Source organism: Neovison vison, chromosome 3 (genome assembly GCF_020171115.1).
Source record: "Neovison vison isolate M4711 chromosome 3, ASM_NN_V1, whole genome shotgun sequence".
Classification (NCBI taxonomy): Eukaryota; Metazoa; Chordata; class Mammalia; order Carnivora; family Mustelidae; genus Neogale; species Neogale vison.
This window is the reverse complement of record NC_058093.1, coordinates 57,293,192-57,312,907: the sequence shown is the minus strand read 5'-3', so window position 1 is coordinate 57,312,907 and position 19,716 is coordinate 57,293,192. Positions and strand designations below refer to the sequence as shown.

The window sequence follows — 19,716 nt, the reverse complement described above, 5'->3', positions numbered from 1 at the left end:
CTGCTCAGCGGGGAGCCTGCTTCCCTCTCTCTCTCTTCCTCTCTCTCTCTCTCTCTCTCTCTCTGCCTGCCTCTCCATCTACTTGTGATCTCTCTCTGTCAAATAAATAAATAAAATCTTTAAAAAAAATTTTTTAAGACACTCAATATTTATAATAGCATTTTATAACCTACTTGCCTCATGACAAGGAAATGGTATTTTATGATATATATATGAGTTAATTGGAATATTGGAATAGCCATTATAATGACCAATGTAAGAATAAGTACATGCAAAATAAAAGTAAGTGGAAAGAAGAATAAAAAATTGCAAAGAGATCCATTATGTGAAAATGACAAATGAAATGGTTTTAAAGAAAGCTAGATATGTTTAGATGAAGGGATTAGGAAGTAAATTTTTTGTAGAAGTTAAGTATTAAATACAAAATTATAGATTTCCCCATTACTTCACTATTAATAAGTAAGCTTATCCTGACCAGAGTAACCAAGGAAGGACGGGTTGTTCCTCCATTCTGCAACAGAAATGGCCCACATCCTCTGATTTAACTATTTTAGATTTAACTAGTTTAGAAAGGGCAGCAGTAACCAGATCTCTCCCATGATAAATTTACCCCATAGTCAAACTGAAATGACTTCTAGGGAGACTACCAAGAGTATTTCGAAGACCTGCATCCTTGAGTAGCGATTTAGCCAGACTGATGGCATTTACCTCATTTATTTTGCTAACTGTTGTGGAGACATTTGGCTGATTTAAAAATCTCTTTGTTACTGCTAAGTACATGATGGAAACTTTTGTGTGGGAACTCTCATGTGTTATATATGTATACACACACACACACACACACACACACGACGGGAATTATTGTGAGCTATATATACATTCTGAAAGTCAGAAGCCTCTTGCTCCTACAGGAGAAAATTGAAAGGTTTACTGTCACTGTAGTGTGGAACTATGCCTGTCAGTTAGCCTTGGAGGCAGACAGGTCTAAGTTTTAACTCCCAACTCCCATACTTACTAGCTGAGTGGTATTATGGAAGTTACATGATTGCTTCTCTCTTCTCATCTGAACAGTGAGAATGAAAATGGCACTTATTTCAAAGGTTGGGTCGTTGTAGGAATGAATGAAATGAGATAATGTATGCAAATGTAGCACAGTGTATCCTGCAAATAGTGAGCAAATTATTCTTATTATGGGAAAAGATTGAGATTGGCTTTCTAATTTTATAACTGGCTAGCTGCATAAACCTGACCAATTTACTTAATCTCCTTGAGCCTTTGTTTTCTCCTCTGTAAAATAGTGATAATACCTTACCCTACAGGATTATAATATATTAAACAAACATGTGCACACTGTGATCATCTCTAAAGGAATAAAGACTTGCCTTTGCCCTTCTTCCAATGGCACCACCACAAAAGAAATGCTTTAGTTCAAGTGTGGATAGGCTTGCCACTACTGAAGACTTTATGATTCCACTTAGGATTGATTTGCAAGTCTAATTATTATTTTATTTCTATCCCTTGCCTGATGATGGTGATAACACTATTTTCTCTGTGGGTTTAGCGCAATTTATCAAGCTTCAACAGTATTCAATTCCATACTATATTTAGGAACTTACAGTGGGCATAACCAAGTATGCTTATGTATAAGATAATATTAAAGGAAAGGCTAATGCTCCCCAATATCCCAAACCTATTTGCTTTCATTTTCACTCTAATAGAAAAAAATTAAAGCTGAGTTATTATACAGAAATGGTTGTTGAGGAGAGCATGCTGAAATACATCTTTCTACAATGATATAGCTATTCATACACAATGGTCTCACTGGCAGGCTTTTTTGAAGAAACATAAAATTTCTCTATGTAGGGGCGCCTGGGTGGCTCAGTCGGTTAAGCGGCTGCCTTCAGTTCAGGTCATGATCCCAGGGTCCTGGGATGGAGCCCTACATCGGGCTCTCTCCTCAGCGGTGAGCCTGTTTCTCCCTTTCCCTCTGACGACCTCTCTGCCTTCTTGTGTTCTGTCAAATAAATAAATAAAATCTTTAAAAAAAATTTCTCTATTTAAACTTTCAATCTAGAAATATTTCTAATTTCCTGGAATCTATTAATGCTATACTTTTAAAAAATCTGACACAAATACGAGATTTTCAAAGTATTCTCTATGTAAAGCTTGAATTTCTCAATGATCTTGATCATGGTAGTTTGTTTGTTTGTTTGTTTGTTTCCCAAATGGCTGGTTGAGAATAAGCCACTTCCCTAGTTTGCATAAAGCTAATTATTTTAGGGTTTGTTTTCCTTCAACAGATCATTCTGCAACTATCGTTACCATAGAGGATGAAGATGAGAATAAATTTGTGAGCAGACTGATGAGGGAAAATAATAATATTACCATGAGAGTTTGGCTTGGATTATCTCAATATTCTGCTGGTAAGTGACATATTTGTGTGCACAGTGTGCAAAGAGTTCCAAATTGTCCTTAATACCAAGTCAGCCTTGCTAAAGAATGTCAGGTGGTGGTTAATTGAAATGCTTCCTATTGATGAATAAGCGTAGGTCTGCTGGCTGTTTTGGAGACTTATAAGTTCCTAATGACTATGAATTTGCAAGTAACTTATTAGTAATGATGGAAAACACTAATGAAATAGAAAACCGAGTAAAATCAATTGGGATGTCTAGAGGTTTAAGATACTTGGATCAACAACATATTTCTTTTTCCTACAGCAATATCTGTGCCCCCATGCTCCCACAAAGAACTCATGACATACTTACCTTAGAGCTCTAGGGTCTATTACCTGTGTTTTTGTAGCTTAAAACTCTGTTTTTCAGAAGCTTCTCTTCTTGTTGTTCTCTTCCCTCTTGAAACATTTTTACTGTAGAGAAAAACCAATTCTTAATGGCAACTTTGTTTTTCAAACAAGCTTAGCAAAATTGCAGAGATGGGTTAAAAAAGATTTGTGGAACAAATTTTTAGGGAATGATGGATTAATTCAAGCAATAATGGATAAAAGATTTGAGTGAACTTGGCATTGATAAAGAGTGAACTAAAAGCACAAATTCAATAGAAAAATAGGAAGTATGTTTTACATTTTAAGTCAAGTTGATTTCTAAGTAATTGAAATAAATGTGAATCCTAAAATATTAAGTACTTGTCAAAAAGTGAAATGGATTTGAAGTTGGCCATCTAAATGAATTCTAAATTTTGTTTACACTATCACCACAAGGTGGTGCTACCTCGGCTAGAAAATAAAAATGGAGTCAGGATTCAGGAGTCAGACACTCCTGAACCCTCTTGACCCTTACTCCCCCACCATGTCTTTAATGATATGAGTTTCTAAGTTGGGGGTGAGGGTGCTGATGGGGATTCAGGCGTTTAGAAATCTATCCCTCGCCCAGTAAAAGTGCAAGCATTCTGTACTTTAATCAAGATACCACATTTTATATCAGTGCTATCTAATAGAACTTTCTGCAAAGATGGAAATGTTCTGTGTCTGTGCCGTGTAACAGAGTAGTAACGAGCCACATATGACCATTGAGCACTTGAAATGGGACAAGTGTGGGGCACCTGGGTGGCTTAGTGGGTTAAGCCTCTGCCTTCAGCTCAGGTCATGATCCCAGGGTCCTAGGATGGAGCTCCCCATCAGACTCTCTGCTCAGCGGGGAGCCTGCTTCCCCCTCTCTCTCTGCCTGCCTTTCCGCCTACTTGTGATCTCTGTTAAATAAATAAATAAAATCTTTAAAAAAAGAAAGAAAGAAATGTGACAAGTGCAACTGAAGGACTGATTTCTTTATTTTTTTCACTTTCAATAAGTTTCATTTTAAATCATGGCATAGCATAGTTCTAAGTAAATTGAGTTGTATGATCTGCATGCCATTTTACTTTAGAAATTTAGAGGAAACTACCTTACAACCCAGCAATTACACCATTAGGTATTTACCCCAAAGATACAAATGTAGTTATCCGAAGGGGCACCTACACCCAAATATTCATGACAGCAATGTCCACAATAGCCAAACTGTAGAAAGAGCCGAGATTTCCATCAACAGATGAATGGATAAGGACGATGTCAAATGTCATACACACTTACACACACAATGTAATATTACTTAGCCTTCCGAAAGTATGGATACTTAACCATTTACCTTGATGTGGTTGAAACTGGAGGGTATTGTGCTGAGCAAAATAAGTCAATCAGAGAAAGACAATTATCATACAGCTTCACTCATATATGGAACATAAGAAACGGGGCAGAGGACTGTAAGGGAAGAGAGGGAAAACAGAATGAGAAGTCATCAGACAGGAAGAAAAACCATGAGAGACTGTTAACTACAGGAAATAAATGGAGGGTTGCTGGAAGGGAAGCATGTGTGGGGATGAGGTAATTGGGTAGTGGGCATTAAGGAAGGCATGTGATGTGATAAGCACTGGGTTTTGTATGCAGCTGATAAATTGTTGAACACTGCATCTGAGACTAATGATGTATGGTAAGTTGGCTAATTGAATTTAAATTTTACAAAAGAAATTTAGAGGCAATAAACTTAATTTCTTTCTTTAGATCAGTCTTGGAATTGGTTAGATGGATCAAAAGTGACATTTGTCAAATGGGCAAATAAAAGTAAGAGTGGTGGTGGAAAATGTAGCATTTTGTTAGCTTCAAATGAAACTTGGGTAAAAGTTGAATGTTCACATGGCTACGGAAGAGTTGTCTGCAAAGTTCCTCTGGGTAAGTATGGAACCTGTCCTTATTTTTGCAGAACATGTCAGGAAATAAATGTGCAACTCTATTATGTGCAAAGTTTTGGACCTGGTCCTAAAGTCCTTATTTAGTCCTTTCAATATATCCAAAAAACATGATGAAGCCATGCAGATTCTTTGCCAGAAAAATAGATTGTAAGAGATGGAAGTGCCAAGATGTCTAAGATTCCCAGATGAAACTACTAAACAGCCTAAGGTTTTTGTAATTCTTCCCTAAGAAAAATAGAAGCTACCAGAGTATTGGGGAACTCATTTCTTTGAATATATTCTTGAGATGTATTTGATTCTATCAGTCAAATATGTAAAAGCTCAAAGGTCTAATTCTGCAGTTAGTTTGCTTCCTTTCTCCTCATTCCCATAAAACTCATGATTAACTTAGCAACAATGCAAAACTGGATTTAATTACTTAAAGTTTCCTGGAAGGGAGGGTATGTGCTATGGTGAGTGCCGTGAATTGTGTAAGCCTGATGATTCACAGACCTATACCCCTGGGACAAATAATACATTATATGTTAATAAAAAATTTTTTTAAAAAATTTCCTGGAAGGAACATCTATAGGAAGTCATAATTTAAACTTAGATTTCATCATGAATTGATATATAAAATAACCATAAAAATCTCATCTTAATTTCATTTCTAGAGAAATGAACTCTAAATTTTTCACTGCAACATTTTTGAAGATTTAGCATAAAAATGTCCTTTTGGTGTATAAATATTAAAGATAAAACCCCAATGCTAGATGATTGGTATCTGTAGGGTGTGTGTGTGTGTGTGTGTGTGCATTGATTCAGCAAGTATTTGGAGTATCTACTATATCTCATGCCCTATTCTGTGTGCTGGGTAGGGGGATGGCTTCTTTCAATTAGGTTATGAGGGAAGACATTTAAGAACAGGAGGCACTGAAGCTGAGATCTGAAAGACCAGCCAAGCAAAGATCAGGGGAAGAGATACACCAGGTAGAGCTACCAGTTGGAACAAAGAGCCTAGAACAGAATGAGCTTGATTAGTGCTCAAGGAAAAGCTGAAAGGTAGGCAGGCACCAGGCACCTAGGGCTCTGGAAGCAAGGGACAAGGGTTCAGGTTCTTCGCTGAGTGAAATGGATAACAACTGGAAGATTGTGGAGGGGGATCTGGGGAGCAGGGTTACCATGCATAAACCAAGAGCTCTGCTTTGGCATTCTGAGCTATCCATGTGGAGGAGATATTCATATGGAATGTCTAGCATGCAATCGGACATATGAGAAAGGAGAGAGGTCAGCATAGAGATTGTATTTAAAGCAAGGGGACATGGGGCTCCCTGGGTCGCTCAGTGGGTTAAGCCTCTGCCTTCAGCTCAGTTCATGATCTTGGGGGTCCTGGGATCGAGCCCCATGTCGGCTTTCTGCTCAGCAGGGAGCCTGTTTCTCCGTCTCTCTTTACCTGCCTCTCTGCCTACTTGGGATCTCTCTGTCAAATAAATAAAAATAAAATATTAAAAAAATAAAAAATAAATAAAGCAAGGGGACAAAATGAGCCCATCTGGGCAGTATGCAAAGAAGGTGTCTGGGATAGCATTTGCAACTGAATAGCTAGGCACTGAATGAAGTCATCCTAAAACCTTAAATTTTTTTTTTAAAGATTTTATTTATTTATTTGACAGAGAGAAATCACAAGTAGTTGGAGAGGCAGGCAGAGAGAGAGAGAGGGAAGCAGGCTCCCTGCTGAGCAGAGAGCCCGATGCGGGACTCAATCCCAGGACCCTGAGATCATGACCTGAGCCGAAGGCAGCGGCTTAACCCACTGAGCCACCCAGGTGCCCTTAAAACCTTAAATTTGCTTTAAAGCTAGTAACACTTCATTTGGCCCTTGGTAAGTCAAACACAAAAATTCACAACTTTTAGCAATTTGCTATCAAAGTAAAGTAATATACTGAGAGTAATGTTCTTGAAAGGGTGTTGGGGTAAAGTGAGAATAAAGATCTTTTTAACTTCTTTAGAAGAAAATTGCTAAAACAATGAATAGAATTTAAATGAAAGAGGAAAGAGTGAAATCTGAAAAGAAAACACTCGAGTGATGATGCAGTTTGCTTTCTGTCTTAATGCTGTGAAACGGTCATGTGCTTATTGTGTCTGATTTGTACAGAGTTTACACGTGTGATGCACAGCCTAATGTATAAATCAGTAATGATGACTTTTATATTCTCTCCTCTAATGTCAAACCTTTCTCTGTTCTAGGCCCTGATTACAGAGGAATAGCTATCACATTTGCTGTGCTAAGCGTCTTAGCTCTCGTCAGTGCCCTGATTTGGTTCCTCTTCCAAAGGAACCGGTTGCATTGGGTGGGCTTCTCTTCTGTTCGGTATGAACAAGGAATGAATGAGGATGAGATTATGCTTCCCACTTTCCATGACTAAATTTTTCTAAAAGTTTGCTAATTTGCACTAATGTGTTAAGGAAAATGAGCCATTTCAGTTTTTCCCAGTGTCAGTATTTATTCTGTCCTCAAGTAGAAGTTGTAAGTACTTTCTCGGTTCTTTATCGCTGTGCTGGTATCTAAAGTGAATTACCCACAAAGTGCCATGTTTAAAACCTTACTTAATAGAATAGAGAACTTTGGTAGAATGGAAAAGAACCAAAGCTAGAACTAAAGTCTAAATTATTTGTAGGCTAGCAGATATAATGGGCATTTTCTCTGTAAGAATGTACTTAGTAATTAGGAAATGTATATATGAATGGCACAACTGCTTAGAGACTTAATATTGGCATGTTGCTAGGTCACAAATCTACCTTGTAGCTTTTATGAATATTTAACTTAGGGTGCCTCAGTGGCTCAGTCAGTTAAGTGTCCAACTCTTCATCTCAGCTCAGGTCTTGAGCTCAGGCTTGTGAGTTCAAGCCCTGCACAGGGCTCCATGCTGGGTGTGGAGCTTACTTAAAAAAAAAAAAAAAAAAAAAATCCAGCTTAATGGGAAATTTGTACCTCGAGGTCAAAACATAACTGTGAATAATATTAATATTATTTCAAAATAGTCATTTGTAGCATTTGGGAGAAATTATTAAACAATGAGATATGCTTACTTTTTAACAGAGCAAATTAATGCTTTTGAAAAGATGCTTCTTATACTGTTCCAGAGATATTTCATATCAAAATTGTTTAAATGCAAATATTTTGTTTTGTCATAATTATTCATAAAACAGTGGCTTTTAAAGGAGATTTAGTACTTAACATTTTCCTAAAGTGTGGGAACATTGCTTGTGGATTGATTTAGATATACTGTAGCAGTGTGCTTTTGTCTTGTCTTATGTACAACATATAACTCTCTCCTCTTAAAGGGAACCATAAAGGTTCCTCCTCATAAAGGGAACCAGCTAACAATACAAGTTCTTGAAATTTTCATAATTTTTATTCTTTATATATGTCAAATTTTGACTAAGAAATTTTTGTTACTTTGTTGCCTTTTTCTGTGAGCTAGAGAAAAGGGGTCTATGAAGGAAATTGTATATTTGCATTTGTAAAAATGAAAATTTTATTGTAAAATTCTAAACCTTGTGATTACTATAAAATATTTTAGATGATAAATGATTAAGGAAACACTGTTTTGTGATTATCACTTTAAATTTTATCACCAAGAATATATTTTTAATAATAGTTTCCACTGGACATGGTCAATGTTTATTCAGTGTTTATATTTATACTTTATAATATTTTACATAATATTCATAGATTTATTTTAAGATTTAGAGTGTTTATACTATAAGAAACTTATAATTTTCTAAGGCAGTTCTAGTGTAGTATAAAACTATAATGCAGTTATCCTGAAATATTTTTATTGACTTTGTTAGACTATTCCTCTGCCCTGTGATCTGTAAAATTTTAGTTGTTAAAGATTTTCTTCAAAGAACTAAATCAGTTTGATGTGAGAAGTACATCTAAACAAGGTGCCTGACTGGCTCGGCCGAAAGAGCATGCAACTCTTGATCTTGGGGTTGTCGGTTCAAGCCCCATACTGGGTATAGAGATTACTTAAAAAATAATATAGTTTTCAGAGTCCATAGGAGGGCACGGCTTGCATGGAGCACTGGGTGTGGTGAAAAAATAATGAATACTGTTTTTCTGAAAATAAATAAATTGGAAAAAAAAATAATAAAGATAAAAATAAATAAAAATAATAAAATATAAAATCTTTAAAAAAGAAAAGTAAAGTTGTATATAGTAGTGATGCTGTAATCAAGTTGGTTTTTTTTTTTTTTTTAAGTAAAAGTGTTGTTGATCCTTGTAGAAAAAAAATCTCTAGGTTGGGGTTTATAATGTTAGGCATATAGTATAACAAAAAATAAAGTGTGCTGTTGTTGTAATGAGAGGTATCCTTTATTTAAAGAATAAATGCAATCAGGGGCACCTGGGTACCTGGGTTGCTCAGTCAGTTAAGCATCTGACTCGGTTTTGACTCAGGTCATGATCTGATGGAATGTGAGATGGAGCCCCACGTCAGGCTCTGCGGTCAGCACAGAGTCTGCTTGGGTTTCTCTCTCCCTCTCCCTCTGCCCCTCCCCCTACTCTCTCTCTCTCTCTCAAAATAAATAAATTAATTATTTTTTTGAAAATATAATCATCCTATAACTCTGAATGTTTGATTTGAGTCTCTTTTTCAGATCCTTTGACTCAGCAATTCTTAACAAGTCTTTTAACTACGGATCAGCAGAAATTCCAACTATGGCTCACTTACTTCTTCTTTTTGGTGCTTCTTCAGGAGCTCCACCCCCACTGCCTAACCCAAGGCTTTCGTCACCTCCTTCTAAGTCAATAGGTCACATATTCAGTTCCAGACTCATATTTCTAACCTCCACTGGACTATCAACATCAGTCCTTCTCATGACCAGAAATGCTCATATTGTGTTCCTTTTCCCATTTCACTGTTGGGGATGTGTCAGAAGAACTGAAGACAGACCTTCCCAGTCTTCCCTAGCAAATCTGACCCCCGCACGTGATCTAACAAAATTGAGCTCTCAAAATCAAGTACCTAAAAAAAGCAAGTAAATATACCTAATGATCAGGTACAGGGGACAAATGTAGAAGTGATACCAACAGTCAACCTCTTTTTCCTCCCTGCACCCCCCCACACAGCATGTTCCCCTCCCTGATCCTAGGGCAAGATGCTGCCATTATCTGGGAGCTCCCCTCTGCAAATGACTGCAGTAGTTTGGTAGCCCCCTCATGCCCTGCTGAGTTTAGGCTAGGGAAAGAGATTCAGATTCCTTTATCTTAGGTTCATTTAATCCTAAAACCCTTTTGGAAAAATGAAGCCTTAATTGTTATTAGTACAATAATTTTATTTTGTTTAAGAAGAAAATTTTAACTAGATCTCAAAGACTTTTTTTACTAGACCTCATGATGTATACAAAGTTATATCTACTTCCCTGCATATTCTAAATTTAAAAATTCTTACAATATTACATTTCAACAAATTTAATATACATACTTCTCTTTTTTCCAAGCTAAATTAATCACAAGCAGAATTTTAGAAAGTTTTTTCCATTTCCACCAACCAGTTCTACTTCTTATATTCTCTTTGGAACAATATGAAGACACCATACCCCTCTTCTCCTAAGCTAGAATCCCATAATTGATCCTCAAATACTCTCTTTCTCATCTCCTTAATCCAACAATTCTGTCAATTCTACCTCAGTCTTCTCAGAGTGGCTGTCTCCATTATCAACTATCTAATTTCAGGCCTTTATCATTTTTCCTGGATTATTTGCAGCAGTCTCTTCACTGGTCTTCCTCATCAGCCCTTCCTTTTCATCCCATATTTCCCACCCCTGGGCCTACAGGAGCTGAAATACACAGAGGTCTCATTCGATGTTTTGGCCGAATGTTACATAGTCTTCCTCCCTATCTCAGGCCAAAAGGGATCTCAGCAATGCTCAGCCCAGGCACCTTCCCCAAGAACCTTATGTGTGCTGACAGTCAGCCCCAGGAAGCCCCAGGGCTTAGGTTTCCTGGCTAATGCCCAGTAAGATCGAGTCAACATTTTTCCAATTACCAACAACAGAAAAGCAAAGTCCGATAAAACTGGACTCTGGAAATGAGGAAACCATTAGTGATCTAAGCTAGTGGAAATGTAGCTAGTGGAGTCAGAATCCAGAGTGAGCTTTGAAGTGAAAGGGAAACAAGGAAATGGGGAAAGTGAAGTTGTGAAAAAGTATGGCGGAGAAGGAAAGGACAGGGATTGGGTCATAGCTAGAAGGAGGAGGGTTGAAGAATGTTTTTTTCCAAAAAGGGGGGAAAGAGGTTCACAGGTTCAGAAGCTGACAGGAGAGAAAACAAAACAAATCAAAACACTCCCCAAGAGTGGACTGAGAGAAGGTAATGATGCAGGGGAGAGAGAGATGAAGTCACGGAAGAAGATACTGGGGATAATGGAAGTGAAGGGCAGGTCCTAGCCCACAGAAAGAGGAACTGAGTTTGGATGGATTGGGGAAGCCTGCCTTCCTCTCTGAAGCCACACAGGGAAGACCTGCACGGAAGAGAAGGGAAGAGTATTGAAGATTTTCTTCTACGCATGATGGTCTTCCTGTCTCTACTGAGTAGAAAGCAAGGTGTTCTGATGAGAAACATGAGTAGCAAATTGGGTCTCAGCTTGAAGAGGAAAATAAAAAATTTGAAATACCTGATTAGAGGATTGGGGAAGGGCAATGACCAAGACAAATAAAAGGATCACAGAAAAGGCATACAGGGCCCAGACAAAATTAAAAGCCATATTATTTGTACTGACAACCATCAAGAAAATTGATTGGTTTCCCCTACCAGTCCTTGGGTACTTCAGTAAAGTTGAGGTACAGGGGTCTGTGAAGAAGAAAGAAAAGACCCCATCCTCAAAATATTAAACATAGAATCACCAGGGGTGCCTGGCTAGCTCAGTCAGTAGAGTATGCAACTCTTTTTTTTTTTTTCACTTATTTATTTTCAGCATAACAGTATCATTATTTTTTCACCACACCCAGTGCTCCATGCAAGCCGTGCCCTCTATTATACCCACCACCTGGTACCCCAACCTACCACCACCCCCCCCCGCCACTTCAAACTCCTCAGATTGTTTTTCAGAGTCCATAGTCTCTCATGATTCACCTCCCCTTCCAATTTACCCCAACCCCCTTCTCTCAAACTCCCCATGTCCTCCATGCTTTTTGTTATGCTCCACAAATAAGTGAAACCATATGATAATTGACTCTCTCTGCTTGACTTATTTCACTCAGCATAATCTCTTCCAGTCCCATTCATGTTGCTACAAAAGTTGGGTATTCGTCCTTTCTGATGGAGGTATAATACTCCATAGTGTATATGGACCACATCTTCCTTATCCATTCATCCGTTGAAGGGCATCTTGGTTCTTTCCACAGTTTGGTGACCGTGGCCATGAGCATGCAACTCTTAATCTGTGGTCATGAGTTAAAGCCCCACTTTAGGGCTTGGATTATCATGATCCAGCAATCCTACTTCTGGGTGTATATTCAAAAGAAATGAAAACAAGATCTTGAGGAAATATCTGCACTCCCGTGTTCACTGCAGCATTATTGACAATAGCCAAAACGTAGAAGCAACCTAAGTATTTGTCAATGAATGCATGGATAAAAAAAAATTTATATATATACATATATCTCCCACATACATACACAATGGAATATTATTTAGTCATGAGAAAGAAGGAACCTGCTTTTGTGACAACATGGATGAAACTTGAGAGCATTATACTCAGTGAAATAAGTCAGCATCACAAGAAAAAACTTCTTTATTTTTAAGGAAAAAATTTCTTTTTTTTTTTTTTAAGATTTTATTTATTTGACAGAGAGAGACCCAGCAAGAGAGGGAACACAAGCAGGGGGAGTGGGGGAGAGAGAAGCAGGCTTCCCGCTGATCAAGGTGCCATACACAGGGTCGAATCCCAGGACCCTGGGATCAGGACCTGAGCTGAAGGCAGACACCCAACAACTGAGCTACCCAGCTGTTCCAATAAAAAAATTTATAATTATAATGGCAATGGATGTTAACTAAACTCATGGAGATCATTTCATAATATATTCAGGCATCAAGTCATGTTGTACACCTGAAATAAACACATTATATGTCAGTTTATATCTCAATACAAAAAAATGTAAGTAAGACAAAGAAAGACAAATCCCATATGGTATCACTTATATATGAAATCAAAAACAGCCAAACTCAGAATAGAGCTGTGGTTACTGGGGGCTTGGGGGTGGGGGAAATGGGGAGATGTTGGACAAAGGGTACAAAGTTCCAATTATAAGGTGATTAAGTTTGGGAGATCTAATGTGCAACATAGTGATCATAGTTAATACTGTACTATATATTTAAGGTTCTTCCCTGTCTTTTAATGACTTGATAGTTCATTTCTTTTTAATGCTGAATAATATTCCATTGTATGGAGATAACACAGTTTGTCCATCACCTATTGAAGGACATCTTAGTTGCTTTCAGGTTTTATCAACTGTGAATAAAGCTACTATAAACATACCTATGCAGTTGTTCAGGTAAATACTAAAGCACAATTGTTGAAATATATGGTACAAATACATTTAATTTTGCAAGAAGCTGCCAAACTGTCTTCTGAAGTGGTTGTACCATTTTGCATTTCCACCAGCAATGAATGAGAGCTCCTTTTGCGCATCTTCAACATTTGGCATTGTGCTTTGGATTTTAGCCATTCCAATAGGTGTACAGTGGTATCTCATTTTTGTTTTAGTTTGCAATTCCCTAGTGACATATGATGCCGAGTGTTTTCATACCCTTTTTGCCATCTGTATATCTTCTTTGGTGAGGTATCTATTTAGATCATTTGCATATTTTGAAATTGAGTTCTTTGGCTTTTTGTTGTTGAATTTAGACTCAATTTTAAAGCACTCTTAGGGGGTACCTGGGTGGCTCAGTTGCAAAGCATCTGCCTTTGGCTCTGGTCTGATCCCAGGGTCCTGGGATCAAGCCCCACATTGGGCTCCCTGCTCAGCAGGAAGCCTGTTTCTTCCACTCCCACTCCCCCTGCTTGTATTCCCTGTTTTGCTGTGTCTCTGTCAAATACATTTTTTAAATCTTTAAAAAAATAAATAAGATAAAGCACCCTTTTGCTAATGACATAAGACTGTGTCAGGGTCTTACTTGGCCCTGTTTTGTTAATTGTGTTGGCTGGTTCCAGATGTCCTCCCCAATTTACAGTTTTCTACTTTATACATATAGCAAGCATAGTTTTTTTTTGGGGGGGGGCGGTGGTCCTAAACAACAAAACTTTGTTGTCTCACATTTCTGGAAGCTAGAAGGTCAAGATCAATGTATGGGCAGAATTGGTTCCTTCAAGGGCTGTGCAGGCAGAGTTTAAAGATCCTTCATCCAAGATGCTGGTAACAGAAGTTGTCTGAGGGTGGCACTTGGGTGGCTTGGTCAGTTAAGTGTCTGACTTCAGCTCAGGTCATGATCTCTGGGTTCTCAAATCCAGCCTCTTGAGGCTCGGGCTCAGCAAGAAGTCTGCTTCTCCCTCTCCTCCACCCCTACCCCTGCGCGTGGGTACTCTTTCTCACCCTCTCAAATAAAATAAAATATTTTTAAAAAACAGTGTTGTCTAAGGGACATAGTCCAACTGGAGGAGCCTTTGAAAAGGTTTCTGACCATTAGCCCCAAAGGAGGAATCTTACAGACACTTGAGCCAAGTGATCAAAATTAGCATCACCAATGTGAGACAGATTGACACGGTGTCTCTCCTGAGCAGGACTCATCACTTCTGTGGTACTCTCGCCAAACAAACAAAAAACCTGAATCCCGTTCTTCCAATCTCCCTTAAGAGGAAACCTAAGACAAACCCAAACTGAAGGACATTCTACAGAACGATCGTCCAGTACTCTTCAAAGGAGATGTCGTCAAGACAATGACCGAGTAACGGTCTCCCATTAAAGGGCACTCAGGAGACAAGACATCTCAGCGCCATGTATAACGTCAGGTTGGATTTGAACAGAAAAGGCCCCCGGAGGGACAACTCACGAGACGTTGCAAAAGCTGAAGACCAGCGAACAGTATCACACGCGTTTTAATTTCCCAGCTTCGACCATTCTGCTGGAGTTCTACACGGTGTTAACGTTAGAGAAGCTAGCTGAGGGTTACGAAATTCTTCGGACTCTTTTTGTAACATTTTTGAGAGTCCGAAATTATGCCAGGTCAAATGATAAGTTTCAAATACCAGAGAGAGACGTGGAAGAGGCGGCGCGCGGGCGGGCGGGGAAGTCAGCCGGCGTCTGGCCCCCTCGTCTCCCCTTCCCTCCCCTCACGTACCCTCCCCTCCCCTTCCCGCCCCTCTCGTACCCTCCCCGCCCCCCGGGGCCGGCCGCCTGGGAGGGTTGGTCCGCGCCCCGCACTTCCGAGGAGCGCCGCCCTCGGCGTCCGCAGCCGCCGTCATGCCCCGGCCCGCGCTGCCCGCTGTCCTGCTGCCGTTGCTGGGCCTGGTCACCGCCGCCGTCGCGGGTGAGCTGCCCCCGGCCGCGTTTCCTTCCTCCCTGCCCCTGAGCCCGACCCCGAGCGGTCGCCTTCAGGCCCTGCCCCGCGTGACTCCGCAGCCGCCGGCCGCCCCAGGGTCTCGCCCTGCCCTGCGCGCCCACCCCCGTGCGCCCCCGGGGCCCTGCGTCCGGCCACCACAAGCCCCGCGCGCCCACCCGGGCAGCGGGTTCTGACGGAGCGCCCCGGGAAGGGTCGCCGAGGACCCGAGCCCGCCCTGGCTCCCCCACCGTGCCCCCAGCCTCAGCGCAGACCCCGCTCGCGGGGACGGTCTCCAGACGGGGAGCTCGTTGACTGCAGAGCAGAGGGACTCAGAGCCGCGCACCGGGGCAGTTTCCGGACCATTTGGGGATGAGGAGCGGGGAAGTTGGCTGCGGAGATTTCCCCTTTGCGCGGCGGGGACAGGGCAGGGGTGGGAGGAAGCGGGCCCTCCGGCGCTCGCCGCCCTGTTGGTCCCGCTGCCTGGCGTTGGAGTTGTTGAAACAGGAAAACAGTTCAGCCAAATAACCCCTGGATCGAAGTGGGACTCGAGCAGGCGAAGCTTCGATTCCTCTTAAATCGTGTGATTTAAAACAGCGTTTCAGTCTGCTCTGCGGTCATGCAAGTGTCACCCGAAAACAGTTACACATGGTTAGTCAGCCATTTCCCAAATGACTCCTGAGGAAAATAGACAAATCTGTTGAATATGTGAGGTGGGTCTTTTGTTTGTTTTTAACAAGTTTTTTGAACACCATGTCCAAAATACTGAATGGGGGAAAGACTTCCATCCAAAAACATGATTGATTAAACCATTCTAGGAATTAAAGAACAGAATAAACAAGAACTCAGTGAATACTTGTGTGGGTTTGAATAAAATGCTTATGCGAGTGTTTTGTGTTTTTGTTTGGGGGGGGTTCCCTCCCTTGAATTTCGCTGTCATTTTATAAGTTCCTACTGGAAGCCTGCTGACAGGCAGGCACATTGTAAGGGGTCTCTGTTGGAGGGGCAGTAGAGTAAGCAGCTCAGAACTTGCTCCCTAACTCAAAGCTCCTTTTCTGGAAGGCCTTGTGGGTCAGCATTTATGACTGGTTATGCCATCTGCTGCCTATGAAGGAGCACACGCAAGATGTGCTCATTTTCACACTTCATACTGAGCATGTTGGATTTGTCTAAGACAAGACTGGACGGTTTTGAGACACACACACACACCCCCATCCACACCCGCATATGTTGGCCAGTAACATCTGAATGTCCTTTAACCCACCTTCTGGGTTTGCATTGCCTTCAGACTTCAGGTTAGTCAAAATTTACTTTTGTTGTCACATTAAAAAAAAAATTCTAGATGTTGGTATCTCTCTTTTTCAGAGAAGCTGGGGGTTTTTGTTTTCTTTTTTAAAGATTTTTACTTATTTATTTGACAGAGATCACAAGCTGGCGGGGGAGGGGGGTGCAGGTACAGGGAACAGGCTCCCACTAAGCAGAGAGCGGATACAAGGCTTGATCCTAGAACCCTGGGATCATGACCTGAGCTGAAGGCAGAAGTTTTAACCCACTGAGCCACCCAGGTGCCCCAGAGAGAAGTTGTTTTGAACAGTAAAACAGGTCATGCTCTCTTTGAAAAATTGTGTTCTTTTTCCTTTTATTTTTATTTTTATTTTTTTTTCAAAATTTTTTTTATTTATTTAACAGACAGAGATCACAAGTAGGCAGAGAGGCAGAGAGAGAGGGGGAAGCAGGCTCCCTGCTCAGCAGAGAGCCCGATGTGGGGCTCGATCCCAGGACCCTGGGACCATGACCTGAGCCGAAGGCAGCGGCTTAACCCACTGAGCCACCCAGGCGCCCCTCTTTTTCCTTTTATAAGTCCAGTACAGTTAAACGGGCTTTTCAAGAGCTTAAGAAGTACATGTTGAATAAATTAATGCAGGTAATTAACCAGTTTCGATCAGTCAGGAGGCTTTAAGGATTAATTTAGAAAGAACATGAGCTTTGGAGTTAGGTACAAACCATATGGCTTTGAAAAAGTTACCTAACTCATTGCACTTGGAGAGAATACCCTGTAGGACTGTAACGAGCATTAAGGGAGAACTCTGGCTCTTACCTGTTGTAGGCATGCTAAATCATGGTGTCCTTCCTTTTGTTCTCTTCATACAAAATGAAGGGTAATTATTGTGACTAGAAGACATCGTGAGTGCCATTTTATGTGGGTTGGATATTTCTGGTTAATGAGCACATTCATATACATGCTGATGATTTCATCACAGTGCTTTACAATATCTTACCCAGACAAGATCAGGAATCCTATTACACTTAGAACTAAGTGAAGAAAGAGCTTTTCAAGGTTATCACAAAATTAGCTGAGTGGCAAGATCTTAACAGCAAAGCTCCCATGGTATTGCATGAAGTGTAAATTTAACGGTGAAGTGGAAATCATTGTTACTGTTCTCTGTTACTTTGGAGTTCATTAGTGTAAGTGATCTTGTGTTCTTCATCATTATCATGAAAATCACGATGAACAAACCATTGTTTCAATTCCCAAGTAAGGTTCCATGGCACGCCTTTTCGAAAGTTCTTCTGTAATGGTGACTTTTCACATAGTAGTTGATCACTGTGTTTACTGGGTAGGTGATCGCTCATGGGTGGCGTGAGAGGAGTGGATATAAGCTTGGTCAAAGTAAGTCTTCTTTCTGTGGTCATCATGTGGATCAGAATCTAGGATACGGATTTTGAATTGCCGTAGCCTCCAAGCCTGGATGAGGGTGCCCCGCCTTCCTCGCTGAGGTTATCTTTCACTGCTCTTCTAGCCGTTCAGTGTTTATCCACACTGGGCCCCTGGGGACTCAACCACCTGCAGACTCTTCTGCCCAGACTGTCCTCCCCTTCCCCTGTCCTTGCCATGGCTGCCCCCACCCACATCATTCAAATGTCACCTTCTCGGGCCTTCCCTGAATGCCCCACATTCTCATGTCCATATTGTGTCTTCTTCAGAGCACTTGATGCTGTCTGAATGCATCTTGTTTATTCATCATCTTCTTGCTTATCTTTCCACTTACCAGAAGGAAGATACATAATAGCAGAGACTTTAATGTCTTAGGAATTTTTGTTTTGTTTTGAGTTGTATCTTTGCACTTTATTGTAATTTATAATAAAAGGACCAAGAATTTTAAATGAATGATTTTTAAAATAAGGGGGATAATGAGATTTTGTTTCTTTCAAATTATTTTACTTCTGTCATGAACTGATATCATAATTGAATTCAAAGCATCAAATCATTTAATCTTTTGATGTGACTTTTTCTAACTCTTATTTTGCTTTTGTTTTTGTTTTAAATTTTATTTATTTGTCAAAGAGAGAAAGAGAGAGCACAAACAGGGGGAGCAGCAGGCAGAGGGAGAAGTAGGCTCCCTGCTTGGCTGTATGCAGCCGGATGCAGTGCCGGATCCCAGGAAAGGACCTGAGTGGAAGACAGACCTCAACCCACTGAGCCACCCAGGCATCCCTAACTTTTTCTAAGTCTTGTAAATGGCACAGTGATGTTTTACGGGAAATTATCTCAGATAGTTTTTGTAAATTTTGAAACATTAATAAATGTTTCTTTTTCTTCTAATGAGAAAGTGAAATTAGAGTTAGGTATTATTTCAGGACTTCTTTCACTGTTGAGAAGTATTCAAAAATGTGCTTCTCTGTTGAAAACTAGTTTTGCAACAGGGTTAGTGTCACAGTTTTTTATGATACCTATTAAGTATTTATTTCTTTTGTGGATTATTTTGAATTTTGAGGGCAGATCTCGAGACTGAATCTATAAGAAAATGGACCAGAGATGCTCAGGGAGAAAGGTGCAGAGTAACACTGGCACCCCCATTCTATAAATAAATCTCATGACAGCTCTTCTGCAAAGGGATGGAGAGGAGAAGATGGAGGTAGACATCAGGGAGTGTGAGTTGGGGAGGGTGATGTGGAGAGGGAATGGAATGTCAAGAGTGTCTGAATTTTCTTGTGCTTCAGGGAGATCTTGCAACCCAGAGTACAGCCACAGGCCCTCTAGATTAGTCAGGGACTTGGAGCACCACTCCTGCCTCCCTGCGTAATAAACATAATAAACAGCTCGTCCTTTTTGTCTGTCTGCCACAGTTGTTCTTGCGGAAGCTAAGTCACTGTGACTCATATCTTAGTGGGAGAGGGGCAAAGGTTTTATTATTGACCAGGGGAAAAAATGCAGTCTTTGCCTTCACTTTGTTAACATTCAGAACAAGTGTTTCCCAAGGATCACTTCCTCTTGTGCTGTGCCTGGTTGCTTAAGAAATTATAAGGGAACAGAGAGTTCTGCTAGAACTGATCGGTAATGACAAATATCCTTGTAGATACGCCGTTTTATTCTTTAGCACATGGTAATTTTAGGCAGAGGATCTATATAGAAACTTTAGGAATCTTAAGTACAAGCTTTTAAAATTTTCATCAGT

At 40.3% G+C, this 19,716-nt stretch overlaps 1 protein-coding gene across 5 annotated transcripts in view; it reads left to right on the top strand.

Moving 5' to 3' along the window:
- The window catches only part of LOC122902519 (CD302 antigen), a 135,656-nt gene that overhangs the window by 91,314 nt on the left and 24,626 nt on the right, over window positions 1–19,716 (top strand). For 3 of the 5 annotated variants that reach the window (XM_044242160.1, XM_044242159.1, XM_044242158.1), the window contains exons 33-35: window positions 2,301–2,423; window positions 4,550–4,717; window positions 6,964–7,618. In XM_044242160.1, the coding sequence (XP_044098095.1) occupies window positions 2,301–2,423; window positions 4,550–4,717; window positions 6,964–7,142 (470 nt within the window). In that variant the 3' untranslated portion in view covers window positions 7,143–7,618. Of the gene's footprint in view, window positions 1–2,300; window positions 2,424–4,549; window positions 4,718–6,963; window positions 7,619–15,129; window positions 15,251–19,716 lie in introns of those variants that run through there. The other 2 variants (XM_044242162.1, XM_044242161.1) reach the window with 2 other exon arrangements.